Source organism: Haliotis cracherodii, unplaced genomic scaffold (assembly GCF_022045235.1).
Source record: "Haliotis cracherodii isolate W230 unplaced genomic scaffold, xgHalCrac1.p SCAF_2, whole genome shotgun sequence".
In the NCBI taxonomy this organism is placed as follows: domain Eukaryota; kingdom Metazoa; phylum Mollusca; class Gastropoda; order Lepetellida; family Haliotidae; genus Haliotis; species Haliotis cracherodii.
Genome location: NW_027266275.1, coordinates 34703698 through 34727389, shown reverse-complemented (window position 1 = coordinate 34727389; position 23692 = coordinate 34703698). Strand labels below are relative to the sequence as shown.

General features: G+C 39.6%; 1 protein-coding gene across 4 annotated transcripts in view; it reads left to right on the top strand.

Annotated features, from left to right (window-relative positions):
* The window catches only part of LOC139468022 (protein pangolin, isoforms A/H/I/S-like), a 71369-nt gene that overhangs the window by 41452 nt on the left and 6225 nt on the right, over positions 1-23692 (top strand). The window contains exons 4-11 of one of the 4 annotated variants that reach the window (XM_071249686.1): positions 11782-11902; positions 12414-12504; positions 17131-17337; positions 18234-18254; positions 18595-18784; positions 19707-19869; positions 21995-22079; positions 22549-22623. In XM_071249686.1, coding sequence (XP_071105787.1) covers positions 11782-11902; positions 12414-12504; positions 17131-17337; positions 18234-18254; positions 18595-18784; positions 19707-19869; positions 21995-22079; positions 22549-22621 — 951 coding nt within the window. In that variant the 3' untranslated portion in view covers positions 22622-22623. Of the gene's footprint in view, positions 1-1319; positions 1948-11781; positions 11903-12413; positions 12505-17130; positions 17338-18233; positions 18255-18594; positions 18785-19706; positions 19870-21994; positions 22080-22548; positions 22624-23692 lie in introns of those variants that run through there. The other 3 variants (XM_071249685.1, XM_071249683.1, XM_071249684.1) reach the window with 3 other exon arrangements.

Below are 23692 nucleotides of genomic sequence, written 5' to 3'. Positions count from 1 at the left end.
ATACCTGTTCAAGTACATATAACTGTAAAATTTGATATTTCAGGAGGGGGGAAATGAATAATCTAAGGGAACAATATTCATCTGATTGTTATCACGTGCCTAGGAGCCCTGAGAAATAACTGTTTAGTTCCGGCCACCTGACCCTACCTAGTTTTTGCTCAAGTCCCTACCCATTTCATTGTGTCACATAAATAAAACATTCTTGACTTGACTGACCCTGTTTCTCCACACTTTAACCCATGGTAGCCCATAGCTGTTCACGTCCACAGAAAAAAAAAATTGTTACAGAAAATGAAATTCAAGACTTTAAAACAATTAACATAGCCTATCTATTTTCTCTATAAAAAAAGTAAGTAACCATGGAAATGAACCAAGTAATTTTGTACAGTTTATTTGGTGGCAACAGTTGTTTTAAGAGCTTGTAATATGGTTTATCTGTTACACTTGTGAGCCTGTGAATGCTGATTGCGGATTATAGATTAGGCAGTACTTCAACCTGTCTGACATTATCTGACACTGGACAAGATTGGACTATTAAGTTACCATACATTAGCGTAATCTTCTTATGAAATTTTCTTTAAATACTAAGGGATATAAAGAAATAAATGCTAATGGTTTTGGAAACAATTGTGAGCTTCTGCAGGAAGAAAGAAAAATAAACATAACAGACAACAGTTGTAAAAAGGAATTTGCACTAATCATTACTGAAACAGGCATTCAAACAGAACTGGAATTGACTAAATATTTACATATTTAATCAGGGAAGAAAGCTATTTGATGTTCAACCTGAAGCTTTGGCATAATTGTTCAATCTAATCATATTTGTTTTGCTCAGCAAATATATATGTGTCTTGTGTATGTGTATGTGCTGATAAATGACAAGAAACAAATAGTGTTTGACGTGAATCGCTGATGCTCTCTATTGCTGATGTGTTAAGGACTAGTTAAAAGTCTTTTTTGTCAGTCAGGATATTTCTATCATTTAGTGAATTGATTCAAGCAAAAAAAGACCTTTAGTGTGATTTTATAGCCGTGCCTTCAGTGACAGTTTGATGCCGAAATAGTTGAATGGCCTGTGGTAGTAGTAGTAGTGAGTATTGGAGGACCAGTATTACTGTCAGGGGTGACAGGCTTTCCTTGGCAGCTCATCGCGCAGTCCCACAGTGTTCAAGTGGGCAGCTGAGGTGCAGCTAAACCCTCTCCACTCACTCTCAGCCGCTCTCTCTCAGCCCACGTTACCTGCATGCCCTACCATGTGAAACACCTCAAGGTAACACAACGGCCAACAATTGGGGGAAAACGTAGGCCATTGATTTGGTGAAGTTGCCTGCTAACACCAATACCAGTAGCTTATACAAGGGTGAGAGAGAGAGAGAGAGAGCTCATCATCTGTGTATGTAACCCCGAGCAGCTTGCTGTCTGTCCACCGTTGTTGTAAGGAAGAGGTAGCCCCTCCAGTCTCCGTCGGCACCCCCAGTGCTGAGTAACAGTACACCAGTCCGCGGACAGCAGCTCATTCATCCCTCCTCTATCTGTCTATCTGGCCAGCTAGGAGGACCTGTGCCACCTCCTCCTCCACCTCTCTCTCCTTCACTCTGCTACACTGTTCTCTACTCCCCTCTCTCTCTCTGAGCGGGCTGGCAATCTGTCAAGTGTCATAGCCTAGCAACTGACATGATATATTACCTCCACCGTCACTGGGGGTCGGGGTCAGGGGGCCCACTCGGCTCTCCTCCACTAGACACTGGCAGTCAAAACACTAATGGAGTGACGGAGAGGGATGTGGGAGCCGACTTCAATCAAAGCATGTGTTCTACCTGTAGTGCAGCAGCAGCCGCCGCCACTGCCGCCGCCACCGCGGCATCCCTCATGCCTTTTGCGGACAAGATGCCACCCGTATGTTGTCTCTTACCGGAAACTTGTACCCTCGGATGTATTCTCGACCTGGTAAGAAGTTTAAACAATGTTGATTTTTCATAATTTCTGGATGTACATCAATGAATTCGTATCTTGTTGGTGTACATCTTCGTGTTTCCGAGGAAAATGGCCGGTTGTCGTTTGGATGAATGAATCGTCAGTGCGATAATGTTGTTTTTAAAATTTATTGTTGAATGACAATGAATGTTGAAGGTATATTTTACGAAAATGAGTGGTAAAAAATTGTTACCTACCTTGACACTGTGACCACGGATGTTAACATGCCTGTGACTTGTCAGTTGTCTTAGATGTGTTTTACAGAACGTTGAGATTTTGTAATGGTTAATGTCATGAAGTATAGCCACCCCTAATTCACCTCATTCTACCCACATTGCCATGTTCGTGTGGAATAAGCTAATTGGAAATCTCATCACATTATCGGGGATTTATACTCAATATGAGATACAGAGAGTTCAGGATCAATTTCATTTTGATAATAATGCTTTTTAATATTGCCTGTTAAGGAACCCTTTGTGTTAGATGAATAATATTCCTGGTGGCAAACAATCATACAAATATTGGTCACATGTTTCGTGTGTTTGTTGCATGATGTTTCTTCTATGAAATATTATTGAAAAAATACTTCTTTTGACTGGAATATTTTCTGTTAGTTAAGGCGAAAAAGGTTCGCAAGGTTTTTTAAAAATAGGAAAATTTAGTATCGGAATTTTTCCACATGAGAGTGAGATGTAGATAGCAAGATACAGAGGTGACAGGTGAGGGTGAAGAGGGGTGGGAGTTAAGGTACCTCGTAAATTTTAATTTTGGATGTCAAGTTCTTATTTAGTGTTCATTAAATGACAACTTCGAAGTTTAATTTATTGACCGATTACTACTTAATGAGTTTTCTAATGAGAAATTCCAATTTAAGAAACTGCTTCTCCCTAACAGGGCCTCAGGAAGTGAATTAGCATTGAGGCCACCCATGGTTACATGTAGGCTGGGGCACTGTTGGGTTATTTTCTTGATATTATTCTCCTCTTTGTGTCTCTGAAGGACTCTTAAGCCCCTCATCACAGTTGCCATGCATAATATTGCATATTCCACAGTCCAATTTGACTAAAACACACAGATTTGGCCCCCCAAATTCAAGTGCAGTTCATATTTAGAGACACATCCCTGATGTACCCCTGCAGTCATTTGCTTTGATGGACGTGTGTCACAATGGACCAGTCCAAGTTGGGCTGTTTTGAAGGGGAGGTTGGCATTCCTTCCTTGCTTCCTGTGAATGTTTAACAGAACAAGTAACATTCCTGAACACTAATACCACTTGGGGATGATAAAACAAGAGCCTAGTTATTGTTTGGCATGATTGTCGGTGTAAGATAATTACTCTGAAGGCCGAGCCAAGCTGAGGAATGGAGCCTGCTCTCCCCACTCCAGGCTGACCCAAGTGCCAGCGAAATTTTCATTTTTGTCATGCTCTGTAAACTTGACACGAAACATCAATATCCATTGCGGGAGTGATTAATGATCGTGTAACCAAACAAAAACTCTACAATTTGAGGCGGCTGTTTTCAGTAAATCTTTGTGATATTAATTCGTGGCAGTCAAATGGCCATTGTAGGCAAGTATAAATTGGCGGGAGTGGGGTGATAGTATGTGCTTGTGGCACCTGGACATAGGGAGAGAGGGAGCAGCCGATTGAGGGATGGCCCCACACACCACCATAACACTGACACCTAAATAATCATCGCTTGTAGTAGATGTTGAAAGTTTATTTGTTATACGTACCACGGTTAAAGATACTTGAAAGTGGTGATTCAGGCAGATCCTGCCTCGGAGACTGCCTGTGTTCTCAAATATCCCTGCAAAACATCTGTAATGTTCCTCAAACAGAAGTGTGGGGAAACATATTTTCTTCAAATAAACAAAATTGAAACTGTTTGTTGGAATACAGATCATGTGTGAAAACGTATAATGCAGTGTGTAAGGGCAAGAAGTCAAGCAGTTTTTGTCAGAAGTAGCAGAACGGCACGGTTGTGGCTGTTAGATAAAACAAATCTTCAATGAACTTAATTTGAAAGAGCATTAAAAAATATTTGGAATTCTTTGTAAAAATGACTAATTTAATCAGTCTCATTCAGTAAAAGATGTCAGTATGCAGTTAGGATGCTGGAATTCTTGAAACTTAAAACTTCAGGAATAGTGTATATAAATGTTAGAATTAAAACAAAATTCAAATAGAATGTCTTGAAAATGTGAAAACAGTTTAAATAGTCTTTTTGGAATATGCAATAACTGTTATGTATATTTGGGATTACACTTTCTTAAGTACAAATTCTAATACTTTTTGAGATGTATTTAATCATTAGAGAAAGTTGATAAATCTGAAAGTTACAGTAATCTAGCTGTTTCACCTAAACTTGGAACAGGTGCTTCTAGGTCCATGTATGCCATGTGTAAGTGGTATATGCTTATATCTTATATCATCTTATATCAAGTCCACAAACATTGTCAGGTGCTTCCTACTGGGCAAAGTTGGAACAGAGTACATGAATCATGACTGTTTAGATTGGTGGGGTTAGAACAAATAGTAAATCAAATAAAAGCTCTTCCTTGTGCAATTAAATGCCTTATGTTTCTTCAAAATTTACTTAATTGATATTGTAATTCAAAATTTGAATTATTTCAAAATTGTAGCTTAAATGATACCGACTGTTTTGTTGAGTTGAAACTTTTGCAATTATGAGTGAGATATGAATCCATTTATGACAACAATTTGATGCTATCCCGTTTTGTGATAAGTTATTCATGATAACTGGTTGAGTGAAATTATGAGATAAATTTTACAATAAAAAATTGATGCTTGTTTTTTATGAAGTTCATGAGAAATATCACCTTATCTTCCATAAAGTTGTAGATGTTTTTTCAACATTGATATACAGAAAATCAAAAGCCTTATAAAATGCTTGGGAAGGCATTGCAGTCGAACCTATGTGAATAGAGTGTTCAGCATATAATAAAATTCCTTACATACCTCACATTAATTTTTCTGCTTAAAATTTTTGAAATCTATTCAAATGAATTTGAATTATTTATTCAGTTTCCAAATTGATATGCTTTGTGAGTTTTGTTTTAATTATGTATATATCAAGATTATTTAATTAATTCATTGCAATTTGAAACATCCACTTAATAATCATTGAAACATTACCGTATAGAAAACATTTCTGAGGTGATATTGTTTGTGGATGGTGGTTATTTTATGTTCAGATATAAGAACCTTGTTGCAGATTGTTTGGATGGATTTTATATTGCAATCTGAGATCTGTTTTGCAGCATAGCAGTTTTTCATGACAGTGGTTAAATGTTATCTATCCATGGTAACAGTTGTTGAAATTGTTAAAAATTGTGTTATCTTTTCCACACAATTATGATTACTAAGGAATAAAGTCTTTGAAAGGCATTTAGAAGTGATAAACATAAGGAAGAGAATTTATGGATGTCAATGTCTTAATCATGAAGAGTACAACGTTTCGGAGTATATGCTTATTCCTTCATCAGGCGAATGATACTTAGGCATAGTTCATATTGAAATTTAGAGGTATTAACAGCCTCCTAAATAAATGCACACTCCCTTTACAACTTCTAATTAGGCGTACAGAAAAAAGAGTGCATGATAGCTTGAGGAGCCAGCACCTCCATAACCCCATTGTAGTTTGAATTCATTTGAATGGTACTAAATACCTGATAGTATGAAAACTGCCAAGTATCATGCACAGAATGTGTTTCAAAGTGGACCTTAGTCACTCACTTGCTTCAAACGTTCAAAAATGTTATTCCAGTTTTAGGTCTGTTGTCTTAAAAATATTTTGAAGTTTTTCTTCGGCTTCGATCTTAGTCTGGCAGCGAGGGGGAATTCTATTCTTTTGATTGATGTAGTTTTGAAGTGGAGTCTGTCTCACAGATGTTAGTAGGGATGCAAAACTTAGTGAAATTATTAATGAAGAAAGAGCACAAGGCTGCAAAGTGAAAACTTCCACACTGTATTTCTGTTGCTAATGTTCTGCCAACTATTGATATAATTTCAGTTAGGCATCCTGCAGTATTTAAAATAGTTTAGCCGATGAATAATCAGTTTGAAGATAAAAGGATTTCTATGTCTGTGTGATGTTTCCAAGAGGTTTGGGGTGTAGTGTGCTGCATGCTCAAGTAAAATGGATTCAGTGGAAGGAAAGAATTAGTTATTGTGGTAGGTTGGTATGATTCGAATAATTTCATAATCTGTACATCTTCATAATATGAAAGTAGTAGAAAATAATATGGAACGACCTGTTCTAATCAATCAGATGAAAAAGTCAACGACCAAATCACAATGATCACACTCCATTGTCGTGTGAAGGTTTAACTTGTGAATGCTGTCTGAATTTCAAACAGTGTAAACAACTGTTGGGAATATTAAGGATATGAGGACATTGGTTTTGATGAGGAATCTCTTATTGTTCGGCACATCAATCTTAAAAATATGTTTGCTGTTATTTTTAATTTGAAGGGAAATTTGTAATCTTGACATTAAAATGAAAGTAAGAAATCAGAATGATGATGAACCCTTTTTCACTTTAGCATCTGTTTGAAAAAATAAATATTTTTGAGACACTGTTTTGGTGATGTGAAAAGAGATTTCAACAAATAATCTTGTCATTGGAAATTTCTATTCTTTCATTTTCAACTAAAGGACCACAGAGCGAAAAATCCATCAGTTGAATGTTACACCATCAGTTTTACTCTTCATGGTGGTAAACATATATTTTCACTTAATTCCTTTTCCTAAAATCCATGGGGGCAATTTTTCATCAACTGCTTTGTTTTTTTGCATCCTCTCCTTCCAGTGTAGAGTCAGTATCAATTCATTTCTGGATAAGAAACACAAATTGTGCTGTAGGTTGGTAGCTAGAGAGTAATATCTTCTCAGCTGACAGGCCCTCTGAGGTAGTTCACCAGGTGAAACATACCTCAAACATGCTGTATCTCATAGAGATCCTCCGAGGTAGTTCACCTGGTGAGACATACCTCAAACATGCTGTCTCTGATAGGGATCCTCCGAGGTAGTTCACCAGGTGAGACACTTCAAACATGCTGTATCTCATGGGGATCCTCCGAGGTAGTTCACCTGGTGAGACATACCTCGAACATGCTGCATCTCATAGGGATCCTCCGAGGTAGTTCACCTGGTGAGACATACCTCACACATGCTGCATCTCATAGGGATCCTCCGATGTAGTTCACCTGGTGAGACACCTCACACATGCTGTATCTGATAGGGATCCTCCGAGGTAGTTCACCTGGTGAGACATACCTCAAACATGTTGTATCTCATAGGGATCCTCCGAGGTATTTCACCTAGTGAGACATACTTCAAACATGCTGTATCTCATAGGGATCCTCCGAGGTAGTTCACCAGGTGAGACATACCTTAAACATGCTGTATCTCATGGGGATCCTCCGAGGTAGTTCTCCTGGTGAGACACACCTCAAACATGCTGCATCTCATAGGGATCCTCCGAGGTAGTTCACCTGGTGAGACATACCTCACACATGCTGCATCTCATAGCGATCCTCCGAGGTAGTTCACCATGTGAGACACCTCAAACATGTATCTGATAGGGATCCTCCGAGGTAGTTCACCTGGTGAGACACACCTCAAACCTGCTGTATCTCATAGAGATCCTCCGAGGTAGTTCACCTGGTGAGACACACCTCAAACATACTGTATCTCATGGGAATCCTCCGAGGTAGTTCACCTGGTGAAACATACCTCAAACATGTTGTATCTCATAGGGATCCTCCGAGGTATTTCACCTGATAAGGCATACCTCAAACATGCTGTATCTCATAGGGATCCTCCGAGGTAGTTCACCTGGTGAAACATACCTCAAACATGCTGTATCTCATGGGGATCCTCCGAGGTAGTTCACCTGGTGAGACACACCTCAAACATACTGTATCTCATGGGAATCCTCCGAGGTAGTTCACCTGGTGAGACACACCTCAAACATGCTGTATCTCATAGAGATCCTCCGAGGTAGTTCACCTGGTGAAACATACCTCAAACATGCTGTATCTCATGGGGATCCTCCGAGGTAGTTCACCAGGTGAGACATACCTCAAACATGCTGTATCGCACAGAGATCCTCCGAGGTAGTTCACCTGGTGAGACACACCTCAAACATGCTGTATCTCATAGAGATCCGCCGAGGTAGTTCACCTGGTGAGACACACCTCAAACATGCTGTATCTCATAGGGATCCTCCGAGGTAGTTCACCTGGTGAGACACCTCAAACATGTATCTCATGGTTGTCACTATCAACCTCCTGGCAAGGTAAGGATTGTGCTATGTCCAGGTGTGTAGGCTTCCATTTTGACAGGAAACATAATGGTTGGAAGTCCTTGGGTTTGGCCTTTTCAGCATTGTACCAGAGAATGGTTGGAACCAAATCTTATGTCCCATAGATTCAGCTTACAAACTTATAATAGGAACAAAATCCAAGTTTGATAGGGATCCGTCAGTAGATCAACAAGGCATTGGACAGTGTCCTGGAACTGTATCAGTGTAGGCTATGTGTCCACTATCAGACTGATGGAGATATTGGATGTGTTGGAACTGAATCCTTGTGGTTGGGGCTTTGCAGATGAGCAAGGTAACTGATGACGATGGTCCTTGTACGATCCATGTGGTATCGGGAGAACAAGGCAGATCTTTGTTGATTGACACCATTATGTGTTAAGACGGTGACAGACTGACTGGCACGTTTGTATTGACAGTAGATGTGTGTGTGGCACCGTTGGTCCCAGTTCCTTTCACGTGGACCGGTCTGTCTGTCGCACACTGCTGCTGGAGGAGGTGTCCAATGAAACCAACATCATCAGCATGTTTGTGGAATAGACCCACAGCTATTATTAAATACTGATGCTCTTGCACGGATTTAGCTACCATTCAATACCAGTGTTTTCTACACAAATACCCCACAAGCTTGGCCACGGTGTATTCCACAGTATGCACAAACTGGTTGTTGGAAAGCTCAATTTTGCTTGGTGTTTTATTGTGAGGCTGCCCGGGGTCTGATTCTAAATCTCCCATGGTGGAGGGGTGGGATTGCGTCAGAGCTGTGGGCTGTTTCAGAGGAGCAGTTGAATCCCACTGACTGCAATGTGTAAATACAATTGATTAGGAAGACTCTTTTCATATCTCCTGGGAGGCTGGCTTTGTAAATATTAGCTCTCTCCACTAAAACAGATTTCATGATCTGTCCCAAGGGGTAGGGTTTTTGTCGGGGGAAGAGGCCCCACCAGCTTTAAGTAGCAAGAATATTATTCTCATTCTTTGTTCATGTCAGCATGGTAATGCACATGCTCCAGAGTCTACACATCTACGTGACCAAGGCGGGCCCGACACCAATTTGCATCATCCCAAGTTTTTTGGCATGTCGACAGGGGAGCATTTAGAACTGTTATTACAGTACGAGTTGTGAGTGTGGCATAATCTCTGGTAGAAGTAAGCCTAGCATCGAGCCAGCCATTGATTTCTCTGCACATCTCTTCAGAGCTCATGCTTGACTTACATCACAAATCACATTTAGATGCTGTAGATGGGCAATATGTTTGCCATAATTACACTTGTATAGGAGTCAATGGTGTGTGACACATTCCAAGGTGAACTCCCCTCGTGTTGTGAACAACACAGGCCTTAAAATGATCATTCTGCTTGTGCTTCTACACATTGAGCCAGCCTGCTTGATGCACACAGCACGGAGTCGGAGTCGAATATGCCAATATGTACCTCCCAGTTCGATGAATGTTTGCTGTGGAGCCAATGGTCACTGGACCAGTGTTTGTTCTGGAAATTATTCACTGACCTTGGTATGATTGGCTACATTCAGTGACATACACATAAGTTCATGATAAGTTAGCTGTCATTAGGGGCACAGGTTATATTTGTTACCAGTGGAGTTCTCAGCTGCATGTTGACTCAACAAGCCCAATGACCATTGAACTTGGAGAAACACTGGACTTTACGAATTGCCTAACAGTTAGAATTGCGTACCTTGAAGAGGTCCATTATATTGCTGATGTTTGCCCTTCTGTAACACCCCTAGATTCTCCCGGGAGGTTTCTGGGTTAGTATAGGTTCCCAGCAACCTATGCTTGTCATACAAAGGTAGTCGGGCTAGGTGAATTTTGGTTGAGCGTGTCATTGTACCCCAACATGGGTTGTTGTTCATTATATCAACCACTGGTATGTCGTCCAGGAACAATTAATTACAGGCCATGGTCGTATAGCTGGATTATTGCAGAGTGAGCCATTATCCAAAAAAAGGCCAAAACTATGTAAATAATAAATAAAAAAACATTATGGGATAACAGATTTGAAATTGATATCAGTCTGACAAATATTTTGCAGATTTTTAAAGTCATGATTTATTAATGGATGTTCTGGACCAGCCTGGAAGCTTTTTATCTCTGGTTTGAACTGTGTAAACTTCATCTAATGCCACAGGTTGCAGCACAGAGTACACGTTGAGTATCTATCCTCTTCCACTTCACAGTGGGGCAGGTGGACTGATACTGTTATCGACTGGAATTTACATCTAGGATTTTATTTATCCAAATGATGTAAATAGTATAGACCCAATAGAATTATGTCCCTATTTAGGATTTGTATAATTGGAAGCAGATATGCCAATTTCATACATTACAGATGTTGGAACAAAATATTTACGATTATTGGGAAAGAATGTCATTGAAACTACTGGGGCTGATTGATCAAGAAATAAGGGTAGAGAAATTTATTGCTATGTAAACCCAATTAGAGTGTCGGAAGTCAATAACATGAAATAATTCATTGAACTTTGATGTCTGTTTTTCAAAGAACCTATTATTCGAAAATTGTATGATCTGCTTGTCAGTCTAGTTCATGAGGAAGTAGTGTTTTCTTTCCATAACTTAGATACACTCTTCAGAACTGATAATTAATAGACATTATTTTGTCAAGTTTAGGTCTTATATTTCGTCTTGACTTTGGAATAATATTAACACTTAATCAGTTCTGGGAGTCAGAACTGCCCAAGCCAGTTTGTCTGATATGGAAAATTGTTTGAAAGCTAATTATTTTGATGTTTTTTTATGTTATTACTATTTGGATTATATTAATTCTACCCCTATTTATTGAGAAATTAATTGTATAAGGTGAAAGCGCCCTCACCAATCTGTTGGTCAGCCAACAGGATAGGCCACGGACAGCCACCAGCATACCATTGTTGGTTCCTGTCCGTGTTACTAGTGGTAGAAGGATTGCTTGATGTGTATTTTGTTTGAAATGAGATTATTAAATGCTCGGAGACCCACTAGCTGGGTGATGCCTTTGATGTAGGCCGAGGCCCAGGTGATCAGGTAACCTTTTGATTTCAAGCCATAACCCTAGTTCGCCTTAATTGGAACGGTAATTTTGTAGAGTCATCTCGTAATCAAGTTACAACGTCAATTAGGGATTATAACCCTAACGGAAAAGAGCACGATTCAATGCTAGCTTCCCTCTTTCTGGCTTCTGCTTTTGATCTCGCTTGAGATAGCCGTGCAATGTCTCTGTGATGTCATACACAAATTACCCATATAGTTTGCATGCAGACAGCTTCCAAATGAAAGAAAAATTGCTCTCTTCTACAAATTAATTAGACAGTATTATTTCAACTTAGGCCATTTAGTGTGCACAAAAAGGCTTTCATGTACATTGTATTCATCACGATGGTATTTAAGTTTTGCGTTTGATGTTGGCTAATTTGTGGTGTTGATGTTGTATTTTGCAGGGCAGTAGCAAACTGGGGATGGTGCAGCCGCCGTACCCAGGGCTGGTCATGTACAATGACTTCGGCTCGCCACCACCCGCACACATGGGCATACCGCCTGTCCACACGGATCCCAAAACAGGTAACCTCTAAGTCCTCGTACCATCACATCACAGTAGGAATATGCATTTTTTTCCCCCTCTGTGGAAATATTTGTAGACATTGTTGTTCATAGAGGTTAGGTAATTTGTTTTGCAGGAGTCTTCAAATGAATTAACGTATTTTCATCATTCTCCTGTTGTGAGATAATTATCTTTCAAACTTTCATGTGATGTTATTTGATGCTGGTTTGCTGGAAATGAAAGTTCTATGGATATTTAACTTAGCTTTGTGATTAAATTTGATTCGGCTTCAAAGACTATGTTGTAGTATGCTCTTATCGACCAATAGTGATGTACCTGAAGTCCGTGATCTACAATGTGATTGGCTGATACCCTTCCTGGCCGTCTTTCTGACAGTCGTCCTGGGGGCATATATCAAGGGTTTTATCTGGGATAGAAAAGCACCATCTTTTCAATACCCAAGGGCATTGTTGAAATTTATATCATTCTGTTGAAAACATACTCGTCATTAGGTTCCTCTTCACCTTTCAGGGTTGCCAAGACCACCAATGTATGCGACATATCCCGCACCTCCGGGGCAGTTTCCCCATCACCTCTACCCGGAGTTCTCGCAAGTGCAATGGTAAGTTGACTGCGTGATTAACATAAGATATTTTTAAACTGTAGATTTTACCTACAGCTTCACAAACTGATTGTGTTTTTATATATCTTGTTTTACGTCTACGATATGTTCATGTACGATAGACGTATCTTTACACAAGTTTCTTTGCATGATGGGTGTAAGTTAGTATTATCGGATCTCTGTTATACAAGTAGGGTTAATGTCTTTAATAGGCATGTTGGTAGGCCATAGAGATGCAAAATACAATATCTATTCGTTAGTCACGTTTCAGGGCTTCTTACTGCTCCTTCATCAGTGACCCTTGAGATTTTCTTTATGTTCTTCAAGAAGAATGGTATTCAGGGACTTGCTTTTGGCATGGCACGGTTGTCGTTAAGTTCTACCAGCTGATTATGAGTCAGCTGATATGTTGTTGCTGTCATCAGTTATAGGCAGTAGTGACAACTATTGAAATAGGATTTGATATCTATAGGTGTAAATGTTACTGCTTTAAAAGAATTATTTCCGTGAGGAATGTTCTTGTACAGATGAAGGAGTCTAGTTTTGTTATCATTTGATTATTGTTTTGCTGTAAATTATAGAACCATTATACTTTTGAATCTTGGGTCTATTTGCTAACATACTATTCCTGAGATTGTCTATATCAGGAAGCTAAGAATGTCATAAGAGTAAAGTATCTATAAACTAGTCAATTTCTAATAATGGGGAAATAGAATGTTTTGTGAAACAGTTTGGTGTTTTTTTAAGATTTCTGAGTTTTAGAAGCACATATAACAGGATGACTTAGTTAGATTTTTAAACAAAAAATGTATTTAGATCCAGTGAAGCAAGTTATATAGCAACTGAAGCACCATTAAACATCGTACTTGTAATAATTGTTGGATGATAATATTGACAGAAACGGGATTGTAGGATAGGCGGACAGGTGGGGAGGAACATTAATGTCACAGAAAGTGACCATAAACTGGTCGGGCCCAGAGATTGTGGCACACACAGACATAACACACAGCACTTGATCACATTTATTGTACAATTTTCACTGTCGTATAAGTGTCACGCCAAACTGAAAGGCAAATTGGGCCTCACAAATTTGATGTTGTTATGAAATTATCGGGCAACATTGATACGATAGTGGTGACACCCCGACAGTGTTTGGGAAAGGTCCGAGTCAGGTCGTCACTGAGCTGGGGCTATTACTGGTATGGAAGTACGCCGTGTACAGTGACGCGAGGTGACAGCCACCTATCTTTGTGTCACCCTTGCTGTAGCCCGACTCACAACATTGGCCACCTCGGTCGGCACTGACGCTAATCGCAGGGGAAGCTACAATTTATTAGTAACAAAATTAACAGCCTCCACCTGTTTTTATTCTGAGCATTTAAATATGGACATAATAAGGCGAAATGCGAGAATGAAGTGTTGTTAAGCAGAGCTATTAAAAGAGAGCTTTCGTCTGGTAATTCTAGATGTAGCCCGAAAACTGCTCCGCCTGCTGTACAGATTGTCAAAGATTTGCCACGTTTTATTGTCTTGTGTTCTTTTCTGCCACATTGCTTGAATAAAATTGGGATTGACAACTAGAAGTTGCTTATTATTTTCAATTTAAGGCTTATTGTAAATCGCAGACAGCTCTCAGACAAATTGGTACCCATTTGGTTTTGTCGCATTCCAAATTGGAAGTGTGCTTTTTGCTGTCTTATCAAGCTGCCAAAGGAAAAAGCATGGCTGGCCGGTCAGCATTAATGGCAGGGACAACCATTTTGCAATAAGAATAGTATGTCCAACATATGGGCTCCATTCAGTGTCAATTATGAAGTTAGCGTAAGTGCAGGTCATGGCTTTGCGTACCCATACAACCCCGGCATAGATCGCAGCAAATGAAAAGATAAATAGAATGTAAAATTGTGGGACTTGTGTCATCTGTTGAGTCGGAGCCCACTGTCCGGGGCGGTGGGCTGGTAACGGTGTTGGCCCTCCGAGTCTGGTACACATAAACACACGCCAAATGGCTTCATCCGTGCCTTTAAAAAAAACTGTTTGGCAACACCTGACATACTTCATCCAATGATAATGCTAGAGCATGCCCTGTGGGGTTTTCTTTACCATGTTAAGTTTGATTGTGACCAGGGCTTTTGACAAGTATGATCTGTACATGATAGTGTGTACAAGCAAGGGGTGTAATGCCCACATGCTGTAACATGGGAATGCGGACTGCCATGGTGTCTTGTTAAGGGATGTGATGTGAGGACTTGTGTACAGGACCAGGGACATCTTGCTTATCATGCTTTCTGTCAGTCAGTGTCACCCTTGTATCAGTGTTAGAGGAAACGTCCTCAACAGCCCTTCATATTATCTCTCCAACACATCACACTGTAAAGAAATTAATCTGTTATGAATACTAACAAATATCATGTGTTGGGTAAGGGTTTTATGAAACTGTGGTTATTGATCAGCCTGGCAAGTTTTGGTGTCGCCAAATTTTTGGTTTTCTTGAAAAAAATTTCACTTGTCATGCTAGATGTTTGGTTTTGATGAAAATATAATTCCATTTTATCTGTGATGTTGTCCAACAGGTAATAGAAAGTGGAAATTTATTAGATTATGAATATGATTAGAATTAAAAGCCTTTAATTATATATTTGTGTGGTGGTATCTGGGTTTTTTTCAGTAATTCTTTTAGGGGTGGCGGGAGATTTGTGATAGGGGAAGGTACTACATGGTGTTAACAGCTACAAAATTATCTCCCTTACAGAAAAGAGCTTTCTTTTTAAATGAAAAAAAAGTGTATAAAAAACACAGAATATCTAATTTCATAAACATTAAACCTAGAAAATCTGATTGTGAAAATTTGTTAATTAGGGATTATTTAATATGAAAATAACTGCTTTATTCTCAATCAGTTAATAAGATAGCATTGTATTATATTTAACCAGATTCATTACATCTGAGTCCTGTTGAGATTACTCACATGTCAATTTATTAGTGTTTCGTCTTAAATGTGCCCTTTTATAATAATGTACAGGGAATTGAAGTTTTGTCAAATTGGTATGTCAACATTTTGTGAGAGACGGAAAAAATCAAATGGCATAAAGTAGTTTGTCGTTATGTGTTAAGAGTGGGGGTTAAAGTAGAATATTTACATCGACAGAAAGCCTGTGTCATGTGAATCTTAAGAGGTCTCTCATGAATCCAGCCCGTTGACTCATAGTCAAGCAAGCCAGGCCACGCAGTCAGACATGCTAGTGTTTTCATTTCTACGAAGTTTATTTGACAGTTTTATTGTGGCATAGCTCATGTTTAAGTTGTGTGAGAGAGAACATTTGTTAATATCTAAGAAATGAATATGGTGTTGCCCGGTGTTCATGTTTTAACTGTATTGGAGGTAGAGACCAAGATGCTGAAATATTTATTAAGCTTGGTTTAAATGTTGTAGTGTTGTTTTCTGTGATTTGGGTTACACACCCATGTGTTGCATCGTACCCTAAAGGTCTGGAATGTCCTGGAGGTGTAACGCCATACTGCTATTATTAATGAGAAATTGCACTCTGAACAACTTACTGGTTTTATGCTGTGATTAAATGAAATGAATCGAAGCTTATTATTAAAAGGGAATCATTGTTGTTTTCTTTTATCCATTGTCAAATAACAGCTGAATTAATTTGAAATTAGACAATGTGGCAGTAGTGATTAATGGTATCGTGAAACAGAATCACTGTCCTTGCTTTTGGATTTTTTTTGAAGGACTCCTTTTTCTCTGCTTGTTATTCCCCCAAAACTATAAATTGTATTGAGTTTTGTTACTGCATCGTTTCATAAAACATTTTATTGGTTTATTTAATCAACTGGTTACAACTATCCGAATGATGAGTTCATGTGTATTTTTTTTATTATGATTAAAATAAATTTTGATTGTGTCTGGATGACCGAGTAAAAATATATCACATTCATTGTTCGCACACTAGATAGATATTCTTGAAGTTGATTACTGCGTTGAACTATTGTTGGCTGTATATTGTTTTATGAAAATTTGATGTACTTTTGAAGCATCTCATGTGGATCATTATATGTAAGGGTGCATCAGTTTGCGGTGAGTTGTGTCCTATGCTACAACTGGTTCCTACAAAACTTGTGATATTCATACCACTGTGTTACCATGCAACACCTTCGTGAATCAGATGTTGAAATTTGTTTCTCAAAATTTGAAAGATTGAATTAATTGGAAACATATGCCAGTGGATTTAGGCAATATAAGAGGCTTTGTATTTCATAAACCCTGTCTAGGAGGATTAATTTTTTTTTTAAATCTTGTCATGAGATAGCCCTTTTGACTGTGGAGGAGGCTTCTGTTGTCTTACAGTCGTCTGATTTCTAATGAAACAAATCTCCAACATTATTTTTGGCATAAGGTGATTATTGTCCATTGCAATGTTAAGAACGGAAAATTATTCAAACTAACAATTTTTCCAATATTCTGTGACAAGCAAGGTATTCTTCAGGCGACATTACGAGCAAGCTGACAATGCTTCCTCCATCATTTTGGCAGGAGCCAGCAGGATATCAAATCTCTTCGGGCTTTGTTAAGAACTAGAAATTATTCAAACTAACAATATTGCTTTTATTATTCAGGCATCGGCCAGCAGGGTACCCAATCTCTTCAGGCGGATTCTCAGGCTCCTATCCACCATTAATCAACTCAATATCACGGCTGGGCCCCCCAGGGATCCTGCCGCACCCTGGTCTGCCTCACCCCGGCATGCCACCCCACCCTATCATGAGCCCGGGACCAAAACAAGAGATGATGGGGGCGCAAACAATGGGCGTCGACAATCACAGGTTGGTGGGGGAAATGAAGCAAAATGAATTTGGGATTATTTGAATATTTGAAGAAGAAAAAAAATCTATTATCTTTATTATTATTTTCAAATGAAGAAATGGTATTGTTTTTAAAATAAATCAATTTATGTAAAATGACAAGCAAATTTAGTTGCTATCGTATATTTTGTCGAAGCATCTCAGGGAAGAAATATATTTTGTTTGTGCCTAGTTTTATGTAAAGTAGATGCATTTTAACCAGGGCCCACTGGCAAAAAGTGACTGTAATGCTATGACTAGTGTAGTGTATGTTAAGCGATTGTTACGATTTGTGCAAGTGAACCCTCATGGTATCGGTTACAGTTCCAAAGAAGATAAGGGGAAAACATCTTTAAAATTGGGATTAGAATGCACCAAATCTGTGTCTCATGATTTAAAAAACATTTTTGTAAGAAACATTCAGTAACTAAGATTCAATAATAATTCAAGAAGATGCAGAAATATGAGAGCAGCATCTGAAGCGAGAGTATCTGATACATCTGTAGGGAGCAGCAAGTACTGTATTGAGTGCTGCGTTTAACACCTCGTTAAACATTCTTTATTGCATCATCATCGTTAATGCTTTCCCCAGACCGACAAACTCTCAGCTTACCACTGAACAGAACCAACTGAGCTGACTGCCACACATTCCTCAGATTGTCTTCTTGATAAGATTGTGATGGGGGAGGGGGGGGCAATATTAAATTGTTTATAAACATCAAAACATTCATGACAGTTTTATGCTTTTAGGAAATGTAAAGAATCTGAAATTTATGAAGTGGGTTGTCCATATTTGTTACAAATTTCAAACAGATTGGTATTGTTAAATGACAGATGCTTAAATATGAGATTTATAAAATTGGGTTTAATTTCTTTAGTTTTAGCCGAGCCAGTTTCTGGTGAGTATTACATCGCTGTTGACATTGTGTCAAGTGCCAGTACCAAAGGTCCAAAGACATCCACAATAAGCAGTGCTTGTTGTCACAAATTCTAATTGGGGTTTGGATGTCCAGCAACAGCTGCGAATGTCTTATTGTTTCACCGCACCCATGAGTGATGCTTGCAATCTTCAACTGGTTTGTCTGCACCAGGATCAGAACCTAAGCAGACTGCCGCAACATAGCTGATCCTGCTGACCGCTGTTCCACTCACCCACTCTGTAACTGATGTCAAGGTGTTAGGGGAGCTCGGTTCTGGGCACCTGTGAGAGTTTTACATGTAGCTTGCGTCTCTTTTCAGGCATGGCAATATTCCAGATTCGGCCAATAGTTGCCAGAACAACCCCAATCCGGAACCAGAGAAGAAAAAGCCACATATAAAGAAACCATTAAATGCATTTATGTTATTTATGAAAGAAATGAGACCCAAAGTTATAGCTGAGTGCACACTTAGAGAATCGGCAGCTATTAACCAGATATTAGGCCGAAGGGTAGGTCCACGTTGGTTCCCATCACTGCTATGTTTTGGCAAATTGAACATGAAAGCCTTGACTCCCAGCCTGACTAGATAAGCCACATGTAACTAACTCTTTACTGATTCAGACCTGCCACCAGGGATCCGAGTGTTAAGTCCATGGTTTTCTTGTCATTTTTCAGGCCCGAGTTAAGTTCGAACCCTGGTGAAGAGAGTTCTGCCAGTAATAGCCGAAGTGGGGAAAATACCCAGAAGAAAAAGCCCTATGTTAAGAAACCTCTAAATGCGTTCATGTTGTTTATGAAAGAAATGCGAGCAAAGGTTATCGCAGACTGTACGCTGAAAGAATCGGCAGCTATTAATCAGATATTAGGGAAGAAGGTGAGTTGAGCCCTGAGCTGACTTCTTCAGACCTGTATACCAGACAAGACATAGTGTTTCTCTCTCTCCTGCTTTGACGAATCGGCCTTTGGTAGAATACCTCTCAGGCTTAAGTAGGGAGGCTTATCCAGTGTGTTCAGTTTGGCAATTCATAGTGCATATTAATATATATGTTTAAACATCTTTGATACTAACATCAGTTCATGTTTTTTTTTTAACATTCATGCAGTTCGTTGAAAGAGCTTGTTTTATTGAATTTGACATTCAAGAATTATCGATCCATTTTGTCCTTTAACACTAAAATCTGTATATTCATATATTCAGTAAAACACACATCTGACATTCAGAAGCGATCATGTTCAAGACATTTTTTTGACTGTTAGTAATCTTTCTATTTGTGATTGATGAGATGCATTTGATACCTGTAGCTGTCAAAGTGTATTGTCAAGAGTCTTATGAGGTAATGAGATTGGAGTTAAGGAATACCTAAACACGTTTAGTTTAAAGTTGTGTTTTACATCGATGGGGGTTTGAATGTGAACCATGGTGTTTTCCAGTGGCATGCGTTAGACCGGGGTGAACAGTCCAAATATTACGACATGGCACGGAAAGAGAAGGAGCTCCACCTACAGCTGTACCCTGGCTGGTCAGCCCGAGATAACTACGCGTCACATGCAAAGAAAAAGAAACGGAAAAAAGATGGCCCTGGTGAAAATAAAGGTAAAACTCACTCGGATTGATGTTGATTGTTTGTAACCTCCAGTTACCTGCATCCAGTTGTTCTAGTCAGATTCTGGGTGGTGGGATAGCCCAGTGGTTAAGGCAGTCGCTCAGTACTACAGGCCTGGATTAGATTCCCCACATGGGTGCCATGTGTGGAGCCTGTCTCTGGTGTTACTGTTATGAGATTTCTGGAATATTGCTGAAAGCTGTGTAGAACCCAACTCACTCACACTCCAATTCCTCATGCTTGAATGATGCTCTTGGTGAAGTTGTTTTTAACTCTTTCCAGTATGTAGTGTGCAGTTTCTAATTGCATGTAGAGTCTATTATTTGACTGTAATACAAAGGTAATACTTCTTCCTGAATATTTGTGTTGTAATCATAACAAATTTGTTTCGGAAATTTCAATAGTTGTGCACTGTATAAGCTGATTTTCTGAATGTTTGAAACTTCATCTCGAAATTGGCCGGGTGTGATGTTAAGGTTTAAAATTTTGCCGCTTGAAATAATCGAGTATGTGAAACATAGACCTAGGTGACCTAGAACCCAACGTCCTTGTAGAACTGGTAAGGGTGCACAGTATTACAGGTATATCAGTAAATTTAGGTTCATTCTTTCCATGATACATATCACAATATCATGTTTCAATGCTCGGTATATTGGCTGATTTCAAATAGCGATTTTTATCATGTTTTTAGTGTTATACACTTGCCAAATACATATACTTTCGTAATGTTTCCATAATTCCAAAATTCTGTGGCAGTGCTGTTACCCCAAGTCACCACTGTCATCAGATCGTGCATCCGTGCGTTTTTATTGAATAGATAAACATTATGCTGTTCCAGCATCTTGTTTTGTTCCATTTATGAACTTCAATCCCTGCATTGATGTTCAAATTGCTTCTGAATTCAAAATTTTAAACTTTCAATATATTGTGATATGTGTCTCAATATGGCCTTGTGCATAGTAAAATAATGTGATACACTTTAAACATCCAATACCCACCCCTAAAAACTAGCATTACCTAGATGAACATACCCAGGTGTAATAGGGCTTGTTCTGTCCTGCTAGTTCAATGTTGTATAATTCTGACAAGGAGTGGGTGTACCATGTGTTAGGGTGTATGCTTACTGGTGGGGCAGTCAGAGGTGGTAGAGTGAGGGCAGGAAAATGGCCATTTGGGCAGAGAGAGAAATGAACTCCCATGGCCCAGTGAGTGTTCTATATTTTTGAGCAAATGAACATGTTAGTGGATTTCTTACGATTGGCAAGTCAAGTTATTGGCTATGTTTCATCATGTAGAAAGTTAAATTAAAGAGAGTAATGGAAACCCTGCTATAGATTTGTTCCGTAAGTCGTGCTGATGAACAATAGTGGCAGTGATGTGAGTGGGGGCTGCTGTACTCCTGCAGCGAGAGGGCTGAGCGTGTGGAAACACCAGTGGAAGTCCAACTTGCTGCTGATATTGATTAGCATGGGGGTTAATGCGGATTAAAATACCGAAAAAATACAATTACACTCTCACAGTTTCCAGTATGGGAAATCATTACCCTAACTTGTGAAATTGCTGGATTCTGGACTGAGACTGATAATTTGGTGGAAACTGCATGTGTGATGGGGTAGTGTGTTTAGGTGGGTTATGTGCATGATGAAACCCTAAATCTGTCCTTGGCACAAGTACTTCTCTCGTCCTGGCTCACCTATCCTGTCCACTGTTTCCCTCGTACAATCTCATGCGTGTCTTGGCTCTCAGAGAAGGTGTCTTCAAACTTAGATCTCTCTCTCTGGCTACTCTTTTTTTTCTGTTAATTTGGGAAAAAAGTTGGAAATCAATATTTGAACATGTCCCCTGGTTTGAAGCAGTGAGAACTAGTTAGCAAGAGCTGTGCTCAGTGCTGTGTGGTCTCTTCTGCCTATCTGATTATTTGGTCGTCGCTTTTGCCGCGGTGACACCTGGGAAGTGGATTGTGTAGGTTTAACGTAATTTAGTGAAATGATAATAACAAGATGAACGACGAAAAAAGGCAATTAGATGATTTCAAGTCATTATCTATTTGAGAAAAAGTTGCAAAGGGCAGGTTCGGCCACTGTTTGAATTGACATGTTATCTGAGGCACTGCAGTTTATGTTTCAGAATGTACACACGCAAAGAAGTGCCGCGCACGGTTTGGGATGGAGCAGCAGACTCAGTGGTGCAAGCCCTGCAGGTGAGTGCATCTGCCTAGCTTCCTCAGGCACTAGTGGCTAATGCAGAAAAGTTGTAGTTAGCCGCCCATCGCCACCATCAGTTGTTGCCTCAACCTCACAGGCAGGCTGCGACTGCCGTTGTTAGCCACCTAACTTTCTCCCGGCGGACAGGCTGTAGGCTTGTAGGAGGTGAAACTACAGCAGACACTTGATTCGGAAGAGTAACGTTTGGTCAGACTGTTCATGCCCAAGTGATCTTGTCAAGGATGCCCCGAGCTGTCTCTACTGGACGAGACACTCTTCTGTCTTCGATGAGTGTGTTCCATGAGGATGGTTGTGTAGACCTATACAGGAAGATTCAGCAGAAGTTGGTTCATTCAAACTGTCAGCAAAAATAACCATATTTTCAGGATTTTTTTTTGTTTCTATTATTTTTTTGTTAACTTTTCTGCTGAACTTTTCTGCAATGGCCATGTTGTCTCGTTTCAGATCGATGCATGACACAAAGTGTGAACATGACAGTTCCTCTGAATTAGAAACGAAAAAGTCCACCGACGTATAATAGTAAGGTATTCTTGAAAATCTCGATGGAGCATGCTCAGTGGCTGCTTGTTGAGTGTTGTGAGCAGCTTGCAGTAGCTTTGCATGAGGCTGTCTGGTGAAGGGCAGGCCTGTCCTGACAGGACCGCGGACAGACTGAGGGACGGACTGACCACTACACTGACCACTTGCTTGTATGGAGTGTATATATATATACATACTCACTTTTGTTGCTTGAGCTTGTCTCACTTCTGTACCATCTGTTGTAGCTGCTGCTACTCATGTAATCCCAGTAACCTGGTTTGTGTGCGCCCTGTCAGTGGGGGCACCGATGCCCCCTTTCAAACACTTCCACCTGTCAACCATGTTTCTTTTCTTGTCCCTTTCTTCGTTGTAGTCCTTCACATTGAATTTACGATCGATTCTTTACAATCTTGCTGTAAATGTGTCTTGAGCACCTTAGCTCCTTCTTATCTTCTTTTACTTCTCCCTATGATTTGTCAAGGATAGAGCAGGAAATGGTAGGCCTTCATTTTTTGGCACAGGCAATTCTACAAACACAATTTCCAAATTATTGACAAACGTGGCTACCAAAAGACTTTCTGTAATTGCTAAAAAATGAATTAAAAAATAGCTACGTTCTGCTACCTTCCTAAGCTTGTTACAGTGCACTATGGGTAGCAGCCATGACCTCCACAGTCCAACCAATGCATGGTGCCCCTGCATGACCACCTACTGATCTGCCTGACCAATCAGGTTTCTTCTCTTGCAGGATGAACGGCCTGTGGCGTGACTGACACTATGCTTGCTTGCAGTAACCATTAACCACATATATTGCTTGCTGTCTTGCCCATATTACAATATATATATTTGTATATCATGTCGATGTATCTGTGTCTTGTGTACCAAACGTTTTTGGGGGATGGGGTTGCGGAGCATGCACTGAGATTAAATTCATTGCACTTCGAGACAAGCATGTGCTGCAGAAGTCCATTACCGATACATATTTTTTCATATTCTGTGGTTGGCATTTTCTTTGGTTGTCGGACTGTCTCAACCATCGTCCTTCGTCTAGGCATGTGTCTTTTGCTTG